The sequence below is a fragment of the Taudactylus pleione genome, unplaced genomic scaffold (genome assembly GCF_031769625.1).
Source record: "Taudactylus pleione unplaced genomic scaffold, aTauple2 ptg000571l, whole genome shotgun sequence".
Classification (NCBI taxonomy): Eukaryota; Metazoa; Chordata; class Amphibia; order Anura; family Myobatrachidae; genus Taudactylus; species Taudactylus pleione.
This window is the reverse complement of record NW_028284973.1, coordinates 6,948,487-6,971,227: the sequence shown is the minus strand read 5'-3', so window position 1 is coordinate 6,971,227 and position 22,741 is coordinate 6,948,487. Positions and strand designations below refer to the sequence as shown.

The 22,741-nt window shown below is 45.2% G+C and overlaps 1 protein-coding gene across 1 annotated transcript in view; it reads left to right on the top strand.

Moving 5' to 3' along the window:
• FER1L6 (fer-1 like family member 6) overlaps positions 1-22,741 on the top strand; it is a 157,816-nt gene that overhangs the window by 114,659 nt on the left and 20,416 nt on the right. Inside the window, exons 34-41 of the mRNA XM_088453129.1 lie at positions 1,249-1,419; positions 4,952-5,106; positions 8,004-8,146; positions 12,582-12,670; positions 14,692-14,790; positions 16,199-16,440; positions 21,426-21,589; positions 22,595-22,695. Coding sequence (XP_088309255.1) covers positions 1,249-1,419; positions 4,952-5,106; positions 8,004-8,146; positions 12,582-12,670; positions 14,692-14,790; positions 16,199-16,440; positions 21,426-21,589; positions 22,595-22,695 — 1,164 coding nt within the window. The remainder of the gene's footprint in view (positions 1-1,248; positions 1,420-4,951; positions 5,107-8,003; positions 8,147-12,581; positions 12,671-14,691; positions 14,791-16,198; positions 16,441-21,425; positions 21,590-22,594; positions 22,696-22,741) is intronic.

Sequence of the window (22,741 nt, the reverse complement as noted above, 5' to 3'; positions counted from 1 at the left end):
TATGTAGCCTCTCCTATTCACCCACCTCTCACACCAATGTCACTGTGTGCTCTGTGCACAGACTGCTATGTAACCTCTCCTATTCACCAACCACTTACACCAATGTCACTATGTGCTCTGTGCGCAGACTGCAATGTAGCCTCTCCTATTCACCCACCTCTCACACCAATGTCACTGTGTGCCCTGTGCACAGACTGCTATGTAGCCTATCCTATTCACCCACCACTCAAACCAATGTCACCGTGTGCCCTGTGCACAGACTGCTATGTAACCTCTCCTATTCACCCACCACTCACACCAATGCCACTGTGTGCCCTCTGCACAGACTGCTATGTAACCTATCCTATTCAAGTGAATGCTGGCCTAAAGCACCTCTCATCCCACTCCTTACAGGCCACGCGCATGGTGCCACCCCTATCTCTTGCATTGATGTTGTCAATAAATTAAACTTGATGGATCTAGATGATACAAAGTGCAGGTTATCTCTAGGAGTTTCCACTAAAAAATGATGCAGTTTTCATGAAAATTGGTTCAATAGTTTTTGCGCCAACTTGGAACAAACAGACAGACACAAAGTTCTTTTTATATTAGTATAGATCATCTTTTTTTTTAATCGTCATTTTTTTATTGGACATTTTTGTAAACAACACAACCACAAAATAAAAATAAATACAGATAATTTTGCAAAAAAAAAAAAAAACTCGAGTGTTGCCAATAAAAATATTTACAGAATGAAATTACAAAATATAGGCAGAGACATATCCGTATTAAGCTGAACCCGAAATCACAGATCTAGCATATAAACAGCTTGTGCAAGGAGGTAATGGAAAACAACCAAGCAAAAGAAATCAAAAGGAGCAAACTAGTATAGATTATTTTAGCTGAAGTCTCAGACTTCAGACGCAAGATAGATTTTCCACAGAGCTGTCCCAGTTTTTTTTTTTTTTAATTTGGAAATTCTTTTAAGATGTATAAAAATGCTGTTTCATCCTTAAAAGAAGGAACATTGCACTGCAGCCTGCTCTGTAGAATATTACTATTTATAATTTGTTTATTTGAACACATAAATTAAAAATACACTATAGATCAATATGATCTGTTATGTTATGCATCACAAGATAACAATTCCCTAAAAATGTAAGAAAAACAGTGAACCTTACTTGTGATTTTTGTTTTGTTGTGTCATTGAATTACTTGTTTTACTTTTATTTATAAAAAACTAACAATACTTTAACATTTTTGTATCAGATCATTTGAAATGCAGGCTACTTTCCCGAAGGAATCTCTATTAACTATCCTGATATATGACTACGATCTGATTGGGTCAGATGACCTCATCGGTGCGACACAAATTGATTTAGAAAACCGCTTTTACAGCAGACACCGCGCAACCTGCGGCTTGCAAAGTCAATATGAAATGTAAGATCTCTGCATGTTTGAAGTTTGCAAAATTCCTAATGAGGATAAATGTGTCTGAGAAAGTTTATTGTGTGCTAATGTTTAAATACTGTTTTACAAGCTTAGTGGAAAGAAAGTGACAACAAATAAATCAGCACTGTCCACGGTCTCATCCTGGTTCTAAGCAAGGCTTATTTATAGACTGCAAAAAAATTAATTGTGGAAGGTTCATTTAATTGTGTTTAGTTTTGCAACTACCTCCTGGCACTTCAAGGTCTGGACAGCCGGGTGGGATCTTGCTAATTTCCCGGGATGTGCAGTTGGAGTTGTGGAGTCAGAGACAATTTTGGATGGATTTGGTAGAAATGTCCCAGTAAAAACAAACAAACGAAACATAAAAAGACCAGCACAGCAGTGTTTTTTCTCTGTCATAAAAACAATAAAGTTTTGATCAAAACAGGAAAAAAAAATAGCTGCTTAGAGAAGTGAAGTTGCAGTGTCCTTATTCGAGACTAATTTGCATGAGTGTAAGTAAGGACCCATTTACTAACTAATGTAAATACCAGCGGCATTTTTCGATTAGTATCACTGTGATACAAACGATAATGCCACTTGTATTTACCAATACTTACCCCTCCAGCGAGGTCCAGCGAAGTCCTCCTCCTCTGCGAGGTCCTCCGCTGGGCTGCTGGCAGCCTAACGCTGATAGTGACGGGGTCTTGTGAAATTGCGCATGTGCGACGGTCCGTCTAAAGATATGGTTAGGGCGTCCAAAACAATGGACTTTGCACACATTTCTTCTCGCAGCTCAGGAGGCTGCGGGAAGAAATGTGTTCCCCTGCAGCTTCAGAAGTCTGAGCAGAGCAACAAATGAATAGCTCCGTTGGGCGCACAATCCTATAGACGCCCAGCAGGGGCGTCCAAAAGATTTGAATCACCCCCTTTCTGTCCAAAGAAGAGTATGGCACAATAATACACTGTATTATGCCTTTATAAATTACCCCTCGCTGTTGCAGTCACTCATGACTAGACTGCAATAATTACTCCATGCTGCCATCACCCACTACACTATGAAAATTACCAGTTACCACATGCAGCCGTTACACATTACATTGCAATATAACTAACCCATTATGCTGTCATAGTTTACATGTATTCTACTATCTCATGACCTAAACTACTATTTGAACCTTAATGAAATTATGTTTGGCACAGATTCAATGACCCTAAGGTTCAAATTCTAGTCTAGATAGAATGTATGTAAAATATGCATTTACCAGTTATGAAAGAGTTGGAGTAGTCAGTAGTCAAATAGTGTCAGTTATAGAATAGAGAGTTACGTATGGTTTCCCCTCAGATAATATCAGGGTAACATTAAAATTCCAGCTATAAGATGTGTGAATCGTGGCAATGTCTATTTTTCAACTCTGCTTGAGAATCGCAAAAAAAACTTTGATCTGGCCGACTTGCTTGAAACCAGGTCTGATGCCATCTATTCTCTTCCTACCAGCCATCGGAACAGCAGGTACTGTAGCACAACATAGTGAGAGCTAGAAAGGAGGTTTCACAACTAAATGTTGGTAATTTTGTTTTGCATTTGTTTGAATTTTTTTTTTTCTACATTCAGAAAAGTGCAAATATTATCAGATTCCCCATCTGTTACCAAAGCTTTAAACGGGCTCTCAAATCCCACTTCTTTATTAGAGCCTTCAAGCTTACATCCTAACCAACTGCTCCACGCTCCTCGTCTCCCCTCTGTGTCACCCTTGTCTGTCTACCCCTCCCCTATAGACTGTAAGCTCTCACGAGCATAGGGCAGTGTTCAATTAGTTTCGCACTCGCGATAAAGTTCTGCCTGCCGGACTTTTCGCCTACATCGCGTCTTTTGGCCAAGGAAACGTATCGTGCGCGTTCCCGCTATTCGCCATAATCAATTCCAGAAGAAAAATGGCGACACGCGAAGTCAGAACAGGCGGAAAGTGGTGTCAGAATCGGGGAAATTAGCCTGAACCCCCCAAAAAGATGCAGAAACATTAGGGATCAATATAGTAGTGCCCGATTAGTCCTAATTAAACTGTTTGGGGTATTTAAGTTGGTACAATTGCCTCTAATTAGCGTCTTTGCACAAGTGGTGAAGAATGGCATAAAGCAGTATTTTTTGGAGAGAATAAGTAGTCCTGGCAAATTTGGGGTACCTGAAAATGGGGGCAAGCGTCTTTTAATGTCTCTAAAGTGAAGTATTAATAAAAGTTAAATTCCTCCCTCATAAAAGCACCTGCAATCCCAAAAACACTTGGCCCCTTCTTAGAGCACCCCCAGAACCTTATTTCACTAGTTTGCGAAGTTGTCCTCCCAATTTGTGCTTTTTTGCCTCCAAATAGAAAGTATTTTTTTGGGGTGTTCTCCCCAGGGTTCTGAGTGGTTTCCCCACCTTTGCACCCCAAAATAAACATTTTGCATGTCTTTTCTCCTGCTATACAGAAGCAAATCTTTTTCGCCTATTACATTTCATTGACTTTCTGCGTACGCGAAAAGCGGGTGGAATTGACTATGGAGATAAGTTTCCGAGAGGCGAAAAGATGCAATCGGCGATACTATTTTTGCGGATCTCGGCTTTTCGCTTCTAATTCAATACGGCCCATAGTCCCTCACTTATACCATCATCACCCTCCCCGCTGCATACAGTCACACGGAAACTGTGGCTTCTGGGGGTCATTCAGACCCGCTCACGAGCAAAGTTTGCTCGCTAGCGGGTCGATGTTTTGAGACTGCGCATGCGCACGACGGAGGGAGCTCCGTCATGCGCATGCGCGAGACCCGGCGAGCGACGAGAAATACGTCGCTCGGGGTCTCGCACCAAAGGGGGCGTGCTGTTGATGGTGACTGACAGCATGCCGGGGGCGTGGCGGCCAGACGGAGGCGTTCCCATGGGAACGCCTACCGTCTGAGTCTGGCCCCACTGACATCAGTAATGATGTCAGTGGGAGTGACTTTGGCTCTGATAGATCCAAAATCACTCCTGGGCTTGCGGCAGCGAGACCCTACCGCAGGGTCTCGTCGCAAGCCCGATGGTCAATGGTCATCAATGGTCATCATCATGGACGCTCGCTATAGCTCGCCCACAGCTATGCGAGCGTCCAGGAGGACGCTCCATTTTCATGGAGGAGGGCCCTGATTCAGAGCGAGCGTTCTGCTCAGAGCGTTCAGCTCTGAATCAGGGCCTCTGTTGTTACTATGTATGTGCAGCGCTGGTTGTACAGTTTGTATTCCATGGTCTGCAATGTTTTGTATAGTAAGTGTTTAGCACTTTTTCCTTGTTATGCTGCACTGTTTCTGATTATGTTCTTTGTAAGGCGCTGTGGACCCCTTGTGATGCCATATAAATGAAGGATAACAATAATACTAAATACTGACTTTATAATACTGTTATAGAGAAACTGCAATAATATGTTTTATTTTCTGTGGACATGCCATAAATAATATGATCGCTGAGATGTCCCTCACGGCTTCTAGGAAAATATTAAGTGCATGTTTCCTGCGTCTCGCCTTGTAGAGAAGGATACAACGCCTGGCGGGACAGTACCAAACCGACAGAAATACTGACCAAACTCTGTAAAGACAATCGGTTGAGTGCCCCAGTTTTCCGACCGGGCCAAATACAGATTGGCAGTAAAATCTTTACGGGACAAACTGTGTTTGATCAAGATGGTAAGTACACCTGAAACCAGCTATATTAAATGATGACACCGTCCGAATGATATAACTAGGATTTATTTCAAGCAGCACCGAGCTTACAAACCAACTTCTTTTCATTAGTTAGTTAACGCCCCCCATCACCGGTTCACACTAATATAGTTGACGGTATTTCGTTTGGAAAACGGCCATATTAGCTCATGTACTACCTGTGGCCCAAACTTTGCTGAGACCAACCCCTGGCCCTATAATTTTGGGGCAGCATAGATGGTGTAATGGTTAGCATTGCTGCCTCACAGCACTGAGGCCGTGGAGGCAATTCCCACTGCAGCCCTAACTGTGTGGGGTTTGTATGTTTCCTCCCACTCTCCACAAAAATACCGGTAAGTTAATTGGCTCCCAATAATAAAATTAACTCTAGCATGTATATGTTCATGTGATAGGGAATATGTACTAAGCAGTGATAAGAGACAGAGTGAAAAGTGATAAGGTACCAGCCAATCAGCTCCCAACTGCCATCTCACAGGCTGTGTTTGAAAAATGACAGTTGGGAGCTGATTGGCTGGCACCTTATCACAGACTTATCACTTTTCACTCTGTCTCTTATCACTGCTTAGTACATAGAGCCCATAGATTGTAAGCTCCCCTGAGGCAGGGACTGATGTGAATGGCCAAATATTCTCTGTAAAGCTCTGTGGAACATGTGTGTGCAATATAAATAACTGGTAATTAATAATAAATATAATAGACCACTCCCTTTTGGCATCTGAAAATCAGGACTGTTATCATGGGAAGATAAAATGTTCCTATGCACAATGGGCATCTTCATTTTGAGGCTATGAACCTACGGACACAGCGGGCCTTTCTCGGTCTTAGGACAAACACAGATAAATGGGCTGAGTCGACAAAAAGTCGCTTTCTCTGCGTGTTGCCGTGGAAGCCAGATCTACTACTTTATGTTAATGCCAGTTTCCGTAAGGCTAATGCGGGGACCTGTGTGGCTTCAAGCGGGATATCGTTCACAGACCTATCACTGGTACACACTGGCCGATGGGCACACGATATATTGGCCGATTAATTGATCCGCCAATATATCTGCCAGTGTGTACACAGCTAAAGTCCCCACCTAGGATGCCGTATCCATGATGGGTTGACCAGCCCCATTCCTGTCAAGAGACCACCTTTCCTTTAAGAGACCATCCTGAACTGGCGTACAAGTGCGGTGGTCCCGCTGCCAAATGGTCTGGGTTGGGGATTTTTTTTTTCTACAGTTACTTCAAAAATTATTATTTTTTTTTTATTATTATTATTTATGTACCAGGATTTTTTTATTATTTATTTTACCATTATTATTACTTTATTTTATCAGTATTATTATTGTTTCTTTATTGTATCGCCGCTAGCTTTATGCATATTGCAGTTTATGAGTGGGTGATAACTGCTGGGCAGCGGCACATGTATTCCCAGAGTAGGAAATTATGGCGATTATGATGAGTATTGATTTATTTCTTCGCTGTTACACCAGCTCATTAAGGGAGTAGTGGTCACTAAAATTGGCACCAGGTGACTACAGTCCAAGAATCTCTCTTACAATGAAGATGGGGGGCTAGGTACATATTACCAGGGCCAGGTCTCTATAGTGGCGCATGAGTGCTAGGGAGGCGTAAACATGGAGTCTGGGAGGCACGCTGCCAATTGCCTTATAGAGGCGGCCTATGGCAACTTACAGCCTACTGCGGTTTTGGCCATGCCCTGGCCTCACTCCCTTGTCATGCTTCCTGTCCGTGAATCTGAGAATGAAACCGTGGTCACCATATTACTACTGTGGGTTACATTTTGCACCGTGTTACTAATTAAACTCCATTTATTTCGTTGTATAGTTCAGCAATTTTCCACTAGAGGAGTTTGGCCATCTTGAGGTATCTTAAGCTAAAAAATACAAGTCTTTAGTGCTATTCAACCAGTGGTTTGTCAGCTATTGTAGAACTACAAATCCCAACATGGCAATCCAGTTCCACAAGACATAGGGGGGTAGCCAATTAGCCCCGAACATTGTTTGGGCGCTAATGGATTCCCCGGGGCTATCTAATTAGCCCCTAAGTCAGCCCGACGCCAGCACTTATCGGGGCTTTATTTTCAGGACCCGGTGTGTCCTGAAAAATAATCCACAATAAATGCAGTTTTTTCACATTAAAAAAGGCGAAAACACAGAGGTCTGCGAGCTTATCGCGGACCCTATGTGTTTTCGTGATATATATCCTATAATTTTATTCTAAATAATAGGATAGGATGAAAAATAACATTGGCGAAAATCGGGGATAATCTGTGAAAAATCCCCCTTTTTCACTGATCGTGGGTATCAATTAGCACCCGAACAATGTTCGGGGCTAATTGGATACCGCTCATAGGGTGAGATGCCTCAATGGGAAAAATGGGGTCAAACCCCGAAAATGCGGGTTTGACTGCATTTCTCATATGCACTAAGCCCCCCGGAGTGTGATACACTCCGAGACTTAGTTGCGGTGGGTAACGCCATGCAGAAGGACGCCGAAGGTGCTTCTGGGTCATAGACCCGGAAGTTCGTCCACCGCAAAGGGCCGCTCTTACCAACAGAGCGGTCCTTTGTGGTGATCGTCATGCGTACCAGCGTTACCAATGCATGCGATGACTGGCGGAATGCATCGCGAGTACGATGCATCATTCATCCCGCCCATAAAGAGATACAGGGCTGCTGTGCCAGCCTTTGGTGCCAGTAGTTTCACAATAATCCATGCTTCATGGATAATACGTGGCTAATTTTGAGTAGATGTGACCAATACATCTTATTTACAGAGTTCTCTGCAGCAGGCTGGTAAATGTACGATCTGCGTCTGGGCTCTGGCATTTGATGTATTTCCCCTGTCTCTTGACAGATGAGAAAGTGGAATCGTATGAACACCTCGCACTGAAAGTCCTTCGTTCCTGGCAAGACATCCCGGGAATTGGATGTAACCTTGTTCCAGAACACATTGAAACCCGACCTCTGTATCACAAGAATAGGCCTGGAATTGAGCAGGTATGGAGTGCAGCATAAAATGGCCGACATTAATCATGGAGTCCGGGTGACTATTATCCAAGTTAAGAATTACCTGATAACAAGGTCAAACTGACCTATCTCTGTACCTCTAAGCTACACACCTAAACTGGGGTGTTACACTCAATTTCTGGGGCCTCATAGTAAAATTAGGGGGGCGATGTTCTGCACTGAAGGGACTCAGGACCTCATTCAGAGTCGGTCGTAAGCGGCCGCTCGGTCGTATGCATCCGATGTTTCCAAACCACGCATGTGTACGGTTAGTTGTGCGGATGTGCGTACGAGACCTTGCGATCCAAAATGCTGTCGATCGTGCGGCTTACGAGCAGGAAGTGGCTTCCGAGAGTTGATTGACATGAAAGGCCGTTTGTGGGTGGTGACGGGGGTGGTGGTCTAAAAACGCAGGCGTTCCTCACCGTTTTCAGGGCGTTTTAGGGGCGTACATAAATTATCTGCTACGACCGACATAGAAGGCCGGAAGTAGTAAAACGTCACTCTGCGAGCAGGTTAGAGGCCTGGCTGATCGTACAGCTTGAGGTTGGGTATGTGCTCTCTCAAGCCCCAGAGTACAATCGATACTATCGAATGTGACTGATGATATGTTTGATGTTTCTATTTTGTGCCACACAATGCAATCAGCTAATAATCGATTGTTGTAGCTATTAACACTGCTAACTGGCTTGTAATTGATTCAGTTGCGTTTGCATTAGCGAATAATAAGAATAAATTAATGTCATGGTGATGGCTTTTTATATGTTTTTTTTTGTTAACAAGAATATATATAATTTTTGGAAAAGCATTTGTCAGCATGCCAAAATAATAAAAAATTGTAAAGACAAATAAATTGAAAAACAACACTTTAGAACACTAATTACATAATTGACAACAAGCTATTAACAAGCTGATCGATAACGTATACAAACATGACATGTGGGCACCAAGCGGCCGCAACCATCAGAAGAAAATTAACATACAGCGACAGACAACGATCGACTCGATCGTTAGCTGCTATCACTCGTTAGCGAGAGGAGGTGATTTGTCCATGTATGGGCGTCACTTTGGTTGCGATCACTTTTTTTTTAGTTTCACGATCGTTAGGCGTACGACCGAGCGGCCGCTTACGACCGACTCTGAATGAGGTCCTCAGTGCTTTGTGCTTCTGACCATGCAGGGTGATCAACCCATGTCCAGTAAAGGCTATACTGCTCACGCCCCACTCGGCCTTGCGATAGTTCCGCCGCTGCTATGCTTCTTTCGGGTTGATACAATTAGGAGCAATGCTGGCGATGCCCGGGAGTAAGTGTGGGCATTTGCTGCACCAATGGTGGGCACATTTTGTACACAGATTAACAATTTTGGGGTGTAATCAGGGCAATTTAATATGGCTTTGCTGACGTTTGGCACCTGCTAATGTCATATTTTAAAGTCACAGCTATGCTCTGCCCTACAGTAATGACTTTCCTTTTATTAGCTGCTAATTCTGATTATTGCCTGTTTAAATATCCAGCCAGACCAAAGTGATCTTCTTGGTACAGTATAAGGTTTCCTCTGCTGCCAGGGTCTATAGAAATGCCCAAGCAGCCGCACAGGGGCAAGTACAGGATTTCAGGGGGTGAATTTAAATGTAAACTTCAAAATTGTGCCAAAAAAGTCCCCTGCACTGCTCTCGGCAAGTCTAAATCATTTTGAGTCCTATGCTCCGAAGAGGAGCTATTACTGTGAGCAGCGAGAGGAGTCCAGAGCCTGCAGTAAAGTGGGCAGCTGCCGCCTGAGGAGACCCCTTACACAAGCGCTGGTGTGCCTGCTGCTTAGGGACCCTGTGATTGGTGGAGCTCCCTGACATCTGGGGAGGCAGCAGCAGTCTCCTCAGTGATGAGAATACCGGGGGGCAGTCACTGAAGAGTACAAAGGGGCCGGCTGAGGACAAGTCCCTATAGGTGGTTCCTGTGCAGGAGGCGCGGCTCAGTACAAGGGAACTGGTGTCCAAGTGGCAGAGATCACCAGAGTGCTGCCCACTGAGGGAGGGAGCCGGAGAGACAGGTCACCAGGTTCCACCGGAGCGGAGCCAGCTACTTCAGCTAGTATAACATAAAGGGGGCAATTCAATTACCTTAGAGAGGATGTAGCTCCGGGGTTCAGTGCCCGGAGCCATTCGTTTTCTCCCATTGTAAGCCCACTACTAGCCCTTAATGCAGATTTCTGCCTGCAGAAAGAAAAAAGAACACGTCAGGTGTCCTAATATAGCCGCTAAACCACTAATGCTGGCCATACACGCTACAATTATCGGGGCGATCCGCCTTATATCGGCAGATCGCCCCGATAATTGTAGCGTGGGGGGTGGGCGACCGAGGGTTGAATATTGCTCGGTCGGGCATGCCGGATTGTCCAGCATGCCCGTCCGATGCGATATTTCCCGGCAAACTGTTGGCCGCATCGGGCAGTGTATGCCCAGCCACGGCCGACAGACAGACATTTCCTGTGTTCCTTCCTACGGAAGGAACAGGGAAATGTCTCCTCTCTCCCGGGGGCGGAGCGCGGATGTCGGGGCTGATACACTGTGAGAGAAATCTCACAGTGTATGCCGGCGACATCTGCGGCTGACAGGCTGCCAGATAAAATGTCTGTCGGTCTGACAGACATTTTATCTGGCTGTGTATGCCCAGCATTAGGATGTGAATAAGCAGCTGTATGTATGAAGGGTGTGAGACTTCAAAATATAAATATAAACAAAGAAAAAAGAAACCTAACAGGCAACAGCGAACCAATTAGATATAAATTATAAATATGCGACCGGGTTCATAAAAACATATATTTAATACCACAATATTAAAAATAAACACGTGTGTATGTGTATATATATATATATATATATATATATAATCTATATCACACTGATAGACTCAATATGAACATAAAAAAATATTTCAGCAGCATTAAAGGTATATTAACCCAGAATGGAGTCCCAAATATGCGTCTGCATTACTGGTCCTTGTATTAGATAAATAAGGCCTACCGGTGGCTATTCCAGTGTAAAAATGGTGTAGCCGAGGTGGATATAGAAAGTTTTACCAGTCCATAATAGGTCTTCTCAGGCTGTATGCAAGGTAACCTCGCAGCGGCTGTTGTATTCCTGGACAGAGCCGTAACTAGACTTTTTGGTGCCTTGTGCCAGAGAGAGCATTGGCGCCCCCCCCACCCCACTGCCATTTTTTAAATAGGGACATAAGATAGTGTACCTTAGAAAGGGCCATGGCCTCATGGGGAAGGGCCAGGGAAGAGATGGGGAGGCCAGGAGATGCTGGGGATAAAAGAAGAGGAAGCTACAAGTGAGAATGATAATAAACAGGAAAATTTACAGGCCCAAATAGCGCCCCCTGCCCTGCGGTGCCCTGTGCCATGGCACAGGTCGCACTACCCTAGTTACGGCCCTGTTCCTGGAGTCCTGGGCTGGATATCAGCATTTATAGCACCAAGGCATAAGCAAATTAAAGTGCAGTGCAGGGTTCAATGTCCAATCCTGGTCAATAATATGGGGTGAAAAGTCCTGGCTTAACGCGTTTCTCTGGGTGCTCTCAGCTTCTTCAGAAGCAAGTATAGATTTCTGCCTGCACCCTTCTGAGCAGAAATCTGCGTTACTTAGTGCTTTGGGGCCAATTGCGATCTTACCGCATGCGGTAACTTTGTTGCGTCTGGCACTTAACTAAGGAGATGCAATTTACTGTGTATAAGCCCTGGCCATTAGTCACAATAAGGGGCATCTCTCGGGTTAAATACCAGGCACAATGCAGTCATTTGAATAGCTCTGGGCACTTAACAAAGGAACTACATCCCAAGGATGCTAATTGAATCGCATCCATAGATTCCTAACAGACTAGGGGGTCTATTTGCTAAGCTGTGTTAGGAGGAGATAAAGTGAACGGTAATAAGGTACCAGCCAATCAGCTCCTAACTGCCATGTCACAGGCTGTGTTTGAAAAATGGCAGTTAGGAGCTGATTGGCTGGTATCTTATCACTGTTCACTTTTTTTTTTTAAATGTACAATTTATAACATTTTTCCACTTCAGGGTTCTATTTATGAAACAGAAAATATGGTCAATCCTACAAAAACATCTGTTGTTGGAGGAATTGTGCAATTGACAGTATCGGGGTAATTGGTGAGGGGGTACTATAACAGATATCAGAGATATCTATTTCTGTCCCCCCTTAACAATCTGAGCATTCTCCATAGCTCAGAAAAGCTTCTCTGCGATGTTCCGCGAAAAGGAATGCTAATTTTTGGGGCCTGGGCGCACAATTTAATGAATGGGCTCCCAAAGCACATAAATTTGTGTATAATACGAAATTATGTTATAATAAGAGTGCCTTATGTAATATACAGTAATGCAGCATCCAGCCTGGGTTTCTATTTTCCTGCAGGGCAGGATACAGATGTGGGTGGACATGTTCCCGACAGATCTGCCACTTCCCGGCCCGCCTGTTGATATCTCACCGCGCAAACCGAAAGGGTAATTATGTAACGCGTTTCATACACCCCTGGGGAAACTTCTATTCATTTTAGTATTGCTACAGAAAGGCTTAGATATTTCTACTCCTGTAAGTGATTAATAATGCATAGCGATTTGTTATCTATTTACATATAAATCATTAATAATAATAATTCTCAGGGTCATTCCTCCTATAATGGGAGGTGAGAACATCATCTCAGCCCGACACAATCCAAGGGGCAGCAGAGACAAAGTTGTGATACTGTTCAAACCACTTCAATTGCACCTTGGTAAAGGGCATGTAGAGTCCGGGATGCAGTCAGGAAGCCGATGGTCAAAATGCCGACTACCGGCTTCCCGACTGTCAAATCCCGGCAAGGTACTAATGACAGGTGTCGAAACACAGACGCCTGTCATTACACCCACGCCGGGAGCCAGATACCCGCGGGGGGGGAGGAGAGTTCGGTTTTAGGGCTCCCGGGGGGACTTAGGGTTAGGCACTCCCCTGGGAGGGTTAGCTTTAGGCTAGGGGAAGGGGGGGTTAGGGTTAGGCACCCCCGGGGGGAGGTTAGGGTTAGGCACCCCCCGGGAGATTTAGGCTTAGGCTGCGGGGAATGGGAGGTTAGATTTAGCCACTTAGAGGGGGGTTAGGGTTAGGCACTAGGGGGGAGGTTAGGGTTAGGCACCTCTAAGGGAGGGTTAGGGTAGGGGGTAGGGGTACGTACCAAAATCAGTTGTCGGGATCTTCACCCCTGCCGGCCTTCTGCTGTCGGGATTACATACTGATTCCGTAGAGGCCAGAGAGATGGACTACATGGACTAAACCTTAACTTGCTTTCACTCTAGTACTACAAATAGTGTCCCATTCTTTGCTTTGTGTATCACCGCCCAACATGGGCTCCAATCATTCACCACCCAACATGACTCTTACACCCAGTAACTTTCATCCATTATACATTATGGCATGCTTACCTAATCTCCCGATTATGTTCGGGAGTCTCATAAGTATTGACCAGAGAGTAAACAAGCATCACGGATCCCACCTAGATCCTGCCAACTCCCCCCAGGGAAGTGGATGGTTCGGGAGCTTTATAACATGGTCCGTGGTGAATTGGAGTGAATGTATGTCCCTAGCTATAGTACAGAGATACTGCTATTATTACACAATATGTCCAATGTGCATTTTAAATAGAGTCAATAGATTAAACTAACTGCATGTGGTCCGCATAATATTACAAAATGAAAGAACAGCAGTCTCCGTGATCCGAAACTTGTATTTATCGCCAACTGTGGCCATGCAGTTATTTTATTACCTGTGTCTTGTTTGCACCGCAGACGCAGCGAAACACCACTCAATCTGTACTAAAGAACCGGGGCTGCTACTTCAACCACACAGGAATTAGGTTTAAACTAGGGATGTGCAGGCTCGGATAGGTTCGAGTTTGCACGTTGAGTTCGGATTTTTCCCTCCAAAAAAACGGAACTCAGAAAGAGGCTAAACGTCATCTTACATGGACGAACATCATCATTCCTGGACAAAAGTCCAGGAATGATGATGATCGTCCATGTAAGATGACGTTTAGCCTCTTTCTGAGTTCGGATTTTTCCCTCCAAAAAAACGGAACTCAACGTGCAAACTCGAACCTATCCGAGCCTGCACATCCCTAGTTTAAACATGCACAAAGTCACAGATACAGCACAACGGCGTGAAAAAAGCCGCCGCCGCATCGCAGCACTTTGTGTACAGATTCAGACTCATTCGCACACATACGTACAAATGTCACACTTTAAATTTATCAGCGCAATCTAGCAAAGTAGATTTGCCGCATCAAATAGTTTTATTAGTGCGAAAAAGACGCTCTGCATTGCCGAATCGCACGGGACTTGGTGTGCCGAGAGGGGCTGTTTGGCACGACTGAGGCAATAGTGTATGAGGGGACACGTCTGTACCGATCACTGTGTGCCCACAATTGAGTGTCTCTTACAGGACTGAAATCAATGTCTATTTTACATGTAACTTGTCGTATAAATCTATTATATAGATATGAATTGCGGATCATTATCTGGAACACAGAAGATGTGATACTGGAGGATGAGAATATATTCACTGGGCAAAAGTCAAGTGACATCTACGTGAAAGGGTGAGATTGTGTCACTTTACAGGCAGTTGGTGCTATAATCACAAATATAAGTGATAGTTACTGTATGTACCCAGTACTTTTTTGGTATCAAAAAGGTGCCGGTACCCATCTAAAGTTACACGTTGATGCCGGATATACAGTATAGCAGCCACACACAGGACAAGTGTTCAGGGACGTGTATTATTCACTTCTAAAAATATTTTTATCATATTTTTTCCTGTTTCCAGAACTACACTATGGGGTAAATTTACTAAGATTCATTTTGGTCCCGATTTGTCCCGTTTTTCAACTCAGATAGGATCGATCAAAAATGCCCATTTTTTTTTTACTTAAAAAATTGGGAATTTACCAAGCTCACGGTTTTGTCAGGATCGTTTTGATTAATGGTGTATTTGGTCGGGCCTGTCCATTTTGAAGTCCCGATTTAACCGCCCAAATTTGTCTCCCGAACAAGCAGGCTGCACATATCAGTGACATATGTGCAGACTGCTTGTTTATTTTTTTTTATATTTTAAGGGTTAAAATCTTTAAAAAAAGCCTAACCAGCCCCGGACTTGTCAGCCTGTCCTGGTACCTAAAATTATGGGGAACAAAATGAGTAGGGTTCCACCGTAATTTAGGTACCAGCATCAGGCTGCAGAGCCAGTCCTGGCTTTAAATCTAGGGGGGAAAAAATGCGTATGGTTCCCTCTATGTTTAAAACCAGCTCCGGACCCAAACCAACCAGGCTGTAATGCCACAGCCCGGAGACCCTTTCACCGGGGCTCCAGGGCCAAAGCATTCTCAGGCCAAGCCAGTCAGGCCAAGCCGGGGAGCTCAACATAGTGTTGTTATAAGATTTAAAAATTATACCAAAAAAAGGAAAAAAAGTATCATACTAGTGAGCAATCGGTGTTGATACAAGACTGTGGGGATTATAGGGTGCTAATTGCTGCCGCTGCGGGAACTCCTGCGAGTCTTCCCGTATTTTTATAGCAGCAATTTAGCTTTGGCTTTCTCAGATGGCCTGAAGCTACAACCATCTCCACCGATAATCCGATGCTGTGTCTTTGGACTATTTCCTTCAGACGCTTCCTGTGGCTCTAGAATATTTACACATTGTTCTGCATTAAGCCCTAAGTATTGGTGAGCACTATGCTTCCCATATAGTGATGTGATTGTAAGATGGAGTCTGCAGACTGGCAGAAATGTGACACGTAAGACGCCTCTGTAGTCACCTCACTATCCTGACTATTTAAGGTTAGTCCAATGAGCAGCATTTTAGGTGAAAATAGTGAAAATTGTAGGCAAACTCTGTGTTATATAAACTGACACATTTTGTAAAGCTGACAAAATATGAGCTCTAGGCGCAGTTTTCTGTGTACAAGACCCTCCGTGTGCTCAGCATGTGACCCGTTACCTGTTCTAGGTGGCTGAAGGGACTTGAGGATGACAGCCAAGAGACGGACGTCCACTACAACTCTCTGACGGGAGAGGGGAACTTCAACTGGCGCTTTGTCTACCCATTCTTTTACTTGCCTGCCGAGAAGCAGGTGGTGGTCAGTAAGCGGGAAAACATATTCTCTCTGGAGAAGACGGAGCGCAAGATCCCGGCCGTCCTTCTGCTCCAGGTCTGGGACTTCGAGAGGCTCTCCTCCGATGACTTCCTGGGTACGTAGTGCAGTTCTCTGATATCCAGCTATAGTGACATGGCATACATGTAAATGATGGTATATGTAGCTGCCATGTAGCTTGTGCACTGGGAGGAAAGGTAGATTTGTGAATGAGTCCCATCACTATAATTGCGCTCAGCTGTGTGACCGTCCATGTGGTGCCGTACATATTCGGCACCACATGTCAGCTGTCTAGCAGAAGATGATGAGACAAGAAGAAGCTTGGATGGACATAGGGGTCTATTTATCAAGCAGTGAAAAGTGTGGAGAAGTAAACCAGTGGAGAAGTTGCCCATAGCAACCAATCAGCTCCTACCTATTATTTTGTAGACTGTACTTGATAAATGTTACTTGAAAGCTGATTGGTTGCTATGGGCAACTTCTCCACTGGTTCTCTTCTCCACACTTTTCACTGGTTGATAAATAGACCCCATACTTTCTATAAGGTCAAACCATGGCTTCCATCTTCTTTTAAAATGTGAACATTGTGGGGCGAATTCTGAAATGCGCACTGCTCCGATTACTTTAGCATCTTTTGCCGCAGTTGCGTCTGCAACTTTGTTCAAATGCAAATGAATGTGCATGGAACTGAGACGCCCACTTTGTGCGTCTTTAGACACAACAATCCCTCTTGGTGCGTCTTTAGATGCAGCCATCAGAAGCAGCATCAGGACTTGCACCAGCCCCATGCTGGGCGCAGAATCTTCATCAGAGTATGGCCTCCAATGTCAGCGATTAAAAGTCTGAGTTCACAACTGTTCCTGCGTCACACCCTCAGCACTCCAATAGCACACACATTTATTACTTTGTTATTATTATTATTATCATTTATTTATATGGCGCCACAAGTGTTCCGCAGCGCCTTACAGAGTACATAAACAAATAGGTTGACTGTAACACCCAGATAAGCTAAAGAGCAAAGCAACCAAGTGTTAGGTGCCCTAGTGGGGAGTAAGAAGTAGATGAAAGTAGAGTAGGGAGAAGCACAAGAGGGTAGAGGGCCCTGCTCATAAGAGCTTACATTCTAAAGGGGAGGGACAGACAAACAGGTGTGACACAGATGGGGCAGGCATGGAGAGAGGAGTATGTAGCAGCAAGTTAAGATTAGAGCTGGAAGGCTTTGATGAAGTAGTGGGTCTTGAGAGCCTGTTTGAAGGATTGTAGAGAGGTGGAGAGTCTGATGGGAAGAGGTAGAGTTCCAAAGGTGGGGAGCAGCGCGGACAAAATCTTGGAGGCTGGAGTGGGAGGAAGTAATCAATTGGCATGAGGGGCGGCGTGTATTTGTTGAACGAAGAGGGCGGACAGGAGAGTGAAGGGAGATGAGGTCAGAGATGTAAATGGGAGAGGAATGGGTGAGGGCTTTATAAGTGAATGTGAGAACCTTAAATTGCGTTCTGAAAGGGAAGGGGAGCCAGTGGAGAGCTTGTAGGAGAGGGGAGGCGTTTGGAGAGGAAGATGAGCCGAGCAGCAGCATTGAGGACAGACTGGAGAGGAGAGAGATGGGAATTGGAGAGGCCAGATAGGAGGAGGTTACAGTAGTCCAATCTGGAGATGACCAGTGAGTGTATGAGGGTTTTAGTGACATCCTGGGTGAGGAAGGGTCTAATCTTGGAAATATTTTTAAGATGAAAATGACAGGACTGCGAGAGATTCTGGATATGTGGTTTGAAGGAGAGAAAGGAGACCAGGATAACTTCAAGACAGCACACTTTGGGGCTAGAGGAGATAGTTGTGCCATCAATTGATAAATAAATGGTGGGAAGTGAGGTTATGTTGGGAGGTGGGAAAATGATCAGCTCAGTCTTAGACATATTAAGTTTAAGAAATCGCTGGGACATCCAGGAAGAGATAGCAGAGTGACAGTTGGAGATACGAGTGAGTAGAGAGGGGGAGAGGTCAGGGGAGGAAAGGTAGATCTGAGAAACATCAGCAGCATAGAGATGATATTGGAGGTCAAAAGAGCTGATGAGTTCACCTAGTGAGGACGTATAGAGTGAGAAAAGGAGAGGTCCAAGAACAGAACCTTGGGGAACACCTACTGTAAGAGGCTATGGGGGAGAAGAAGAGTCATGAGAGGAGACAGAGAAGGATCGGTCAGAGAGGTAGGAGAATAGCCAGGAGAGGGCAGTGTCATGTAGACCAAGGGAGTTAAGGATTTGCAGAAGGAGACGGTGGTCAACAGTGTCGAAAGCAGCAGAGAGGTCAAGGAGAATGAGTAGAGAGTAGTGGCCCTTGGCTTTAGCAGCAAGGAGGTCATTGTTGACTTTTGTGAGGGCAATTTCAGTGGAGTGGAGAGAACGGAAGCCAGACTGAAAAGGGTCAAGGAGGGAGTGGGATGAAAGAAAGGGGGTAAGGCGGTTGTAAACAACATGCTCAAGGAGATTGGAGGCAAAAGGGAGGAGAGAGATGGGACGGTAGTTGGCGAGAGTGTTAGGACTAAGGGCAGGTTTTTTAAGAATGGGGGAGACAAGGGCATGTTTGAATGCAGACAGGACAGTGCCTGATGATTGGGAGAGATTAAGGAGGTGGGCAAGATGGGAGCAGGCAGAAGGAGAGAGGTAGCGGAGGAGATGAAGAGGGATAGGGTCAAGGGGGGAGGTGGAAGGAGGGGAGGACCGGATGAGGGACATGACTTCCTCTCCAGATACAGGGGAGAAGAATGTTAGAGTCGGTAAAATGGACGGGAAGGGGTGATCCAGGAAAAGAGGAGGTGGATAGCATGGGGACTGGTGGGATATGATGTCCTGATGTAGGGAGTCAATTTTAGATGTAAAGTAGGTAGCAAAGTCAAGGGCAGAAAGCAAGGAGGGGAGGTGAGGAAGGGATGGGCGGATGAGGGAGTTGAAGGTGGTGAACACTTTTGCAGGTATCTGGTGCATTTGGAATGCCAGGGTTGAGGTGTGAATTGCGAGGGTGAATAGTGATTGCTGGAGCAACAGACTCCAGAGGAGAAGTAAGAGAGGTATTGTATATGAAAGTGGCTTGTTCAGGGCAGGAGAGAGACAGGATAGGGGAGAGAAGTGAGTCAAGCTGGGTAAAAAAAGAAACGGTATCAATAGCCTCAATTTTACGTTTAGTGATGGTGGCGTTAGGAGGTATAGGAAGGGAAGGAGAGAGGGATAGGTTAAAAGTAGAGATGAGCGGTTCGGATTCTGTGGAATCCGAACCGCTCCGAACATTGGGGATCCGAGTCCACCCGAACCCTACTGAGGGGCCTGCTACTGGGGGGGGCCATACTACTGGGGGGGCTTACTACTACTGGGGGGGGGGCTGCTACTGGGGCAGCCTACTACAGGGGGGGCCATACTACAGGGGGGGCCCATACTACAGGGGGGGTTACTACTGGGGCAGCCTACTACTGGGGGAGGCCTGCTACTGGGGCAGCCTACTACTGGGGGGGCCATACTACTAGGGGGGCCATACTACTGGGGGGGCCTGCTAATGGGGGGCATACTACTGGGTGGCATGCTAATGGGGGGCATACTACTGGGGGGGCATTCTACTGGGGGCACTGCATAGTGGACCCTACTACTAAGGGGACTGCATAGGGGGCACCACTGCTGGGGGACATTGTGTAAGGGACACCGCTACTGTGGGCATTGTGTAAAAGGGTCACTACTGTGGGCATTGTGTAAAAGGGGCACTACTGTGTGTCGTAACATAAATAAGAGACACTACTTTATGGTGTATGTGAATCAGGCCCTATGTGCGGTGTAATGCTAATAAGATTGTGCACTGTGACTCCTAGGGCCGTAGCACACTTTGTAAACAAGTACTGTGACTCTGCTGGCCGTACCCCACTGGGTGGGTGCACTACTTTTCATTTCTGCCACTGCTGTGTGGCAATGTGTCATAGATGTGCTTTATACTGTGGTGTCTGTGTCGTTGTGCCGCTGCTTTGTCGCTTAGTAACCAGTCAGCTCACTGCAACCTTTGGCCAATAATGTTGAAAACAATATTATAAGCTGTGATATGGTCTAAATTGACTGGAAATTAATGTTATTGAGGTTAATAATACTCTAGGAAGAAAAAAAAGACCAATTTATGTGATTTTAGCTTTTTTTGTCAATTTTTGTAAAAAAAATCCAAATCCAAATCCAAAGCCAGTCACCGCAGTTTGGCAAATCCAAATCCAAATCCGGACGACGAATTAGAACCAAATCCAAATCCGGCAAAAATGGTCCGGCGCACATCCCTAGTTAAAAGAGAGAAGGTGATGGTCAGAGAGGGGGAATGGGGAATTGGCGTAATCAGAAATATCACAACAGTGGGTGAAGACCAGGTCAAGCGAATGCCCACTCACATGGGAGGGTGAGGAGGTCCATTGGGAGAGACCAAACAAAGACGTGAGGGTAAGGAGTTTGGAGGCAGAGGCTTCTGTGGGGATATCAATAGGAATATTGAAGTCACCTAGGAAAATAGAGGGAAGGTCAGAGGAGAGAAAGTGAGGGAGCCAGGAATCAAAGTTGTCAATGAATTTTGAAGGAGGGCCAGGGGGACGGTAAATAACAGCTACTCTAAGGTGTACTGGTTGAAAAAGGCATATGGCATGAACCTCAAATGTAGAGGTTTGGATGCATGCCCAGCACTTACGGAAATGCTGGGGTGACGCCAACCTCTCCCCTTACTGTGAATAGATGCCGTGCTCATGCTGCATCGCAATTTTTTCCCACCCGCGGGACACTGCAGCCCGCAGGCGGGGACTGCACCCGGCAGGTTGTTTTAGTGGGGCAACGCCAGCGCGCCACAATAAGGGCACGGCACATTCTGCTAATTGAAGTCGGGCAGGGCGCGGCGCTCCGCTAAAACAGCCTAGCGTGAACGCTAATAGTTGCACATAAGGTTGTAGGAATTATTCATAGATTACCTTGGCATAATCAGTTAATCGGGTTCTCATAAAATACAAATATGTGTATTCTACTAACACGTGGAGAGCTAGAAAAGTGCACAATACATCAATGAATGCAAGTCGCACATTTACAGGCTCTATGGAACTGAATCTGAATGGATTCCACCGAGGGGCGAAGACGGCCAAGAGCTGCGATCTGAGTATGGCCACCACCTTAAAGGATGAAAACCGGATCTCCATCTTCCAGCAGAAACGAATCCGAGGATGGTGGCCATTTGTGAAATCTGGAGAACTAACGGTAAGGCAATACCATTGGTGCTATAACAATACACCGTAATTACAGGGTTGCATGTAGACATGGAGTCAATACGTTTGTGTCACACAAAAAAAGTAGCTTGCATAAAATTTGTGTTACTGCTGTTGTGCCCACATTGGGTTTAGAGATGCCACTCACGGGCATGTAAGATCAGCACGGTAAGAAAGAACAGTTTCATATTAACCATGACCTTTGAGATGCATCTGATTTTTACATGCATTTAGAAGGAGTATCTTTACCAATGTGTCTTGTCATGTTAGTCCCATTTTGCCAGCATAAAGAGCAACAGTCAGCAGCTGCCCCTTCATGTAAGTAGTGGGCTGGGAGTGTGACGTATAGCCAAGTGCCACCCTCCCAGAGTAGGAGACGCCACTCCACACTAGCTAAGAAAAATCGAGTTGGCACCTAAAGCCATGGGGCAGGAGTCTGAGGTCCCCAAGACCTATGTACCAGCCGCGTCCATACTACAGCCATAAATTCCACATTTTGCAGAACTGACATGGTGGCTATGCCAATTCATTGTGCTCACTGGAGTGTTTGGTGTAGATCGAGACTTCCAGATGTAGATAAAAATGTAGATGCAGATGAAAATTTAAACTGGCACTCACATTAAGGGGTAAATTTACTAAGATGGGAGTTCTATTTAAGAAATGATGTTGCCCATAGCAACCAATCAGATTCTTCTTCCCTTTTATCCAGCACTTTCGAGAAGATAATACCTGGGATCTGATTAGTTGCTATGGGCATCATCACAACTTAATAGAACTCCCATCGTAGTACATTTACCCCTAAGTGTTGAGGAGGTGATATTGATAGGTTATTGTGTAACGGATACTTTGGCATGGCTCACTGTGGTTTTGTGTGTGTGTGTGTGTGTGGACAACATAATAAAAATGTAACAAAATCATCTTCATCTATTATTATAAACGACATACTGTACCTACGATGAAATGATGGTAATGTGCCTCTTATACACATACTGTATAGGGCAAAGTGGAAGCTGAATTCCATCTGGTCACAGCGGAGGAAGCGGAGAAGAATCCAGTTGGACGTGCCAGGAAGGAACCAGAACCATTGGAGAAGCCAAAGTAAGTGTCTGTCACTTTGCTGTGCTTACATGCATCCTGTGGAAGA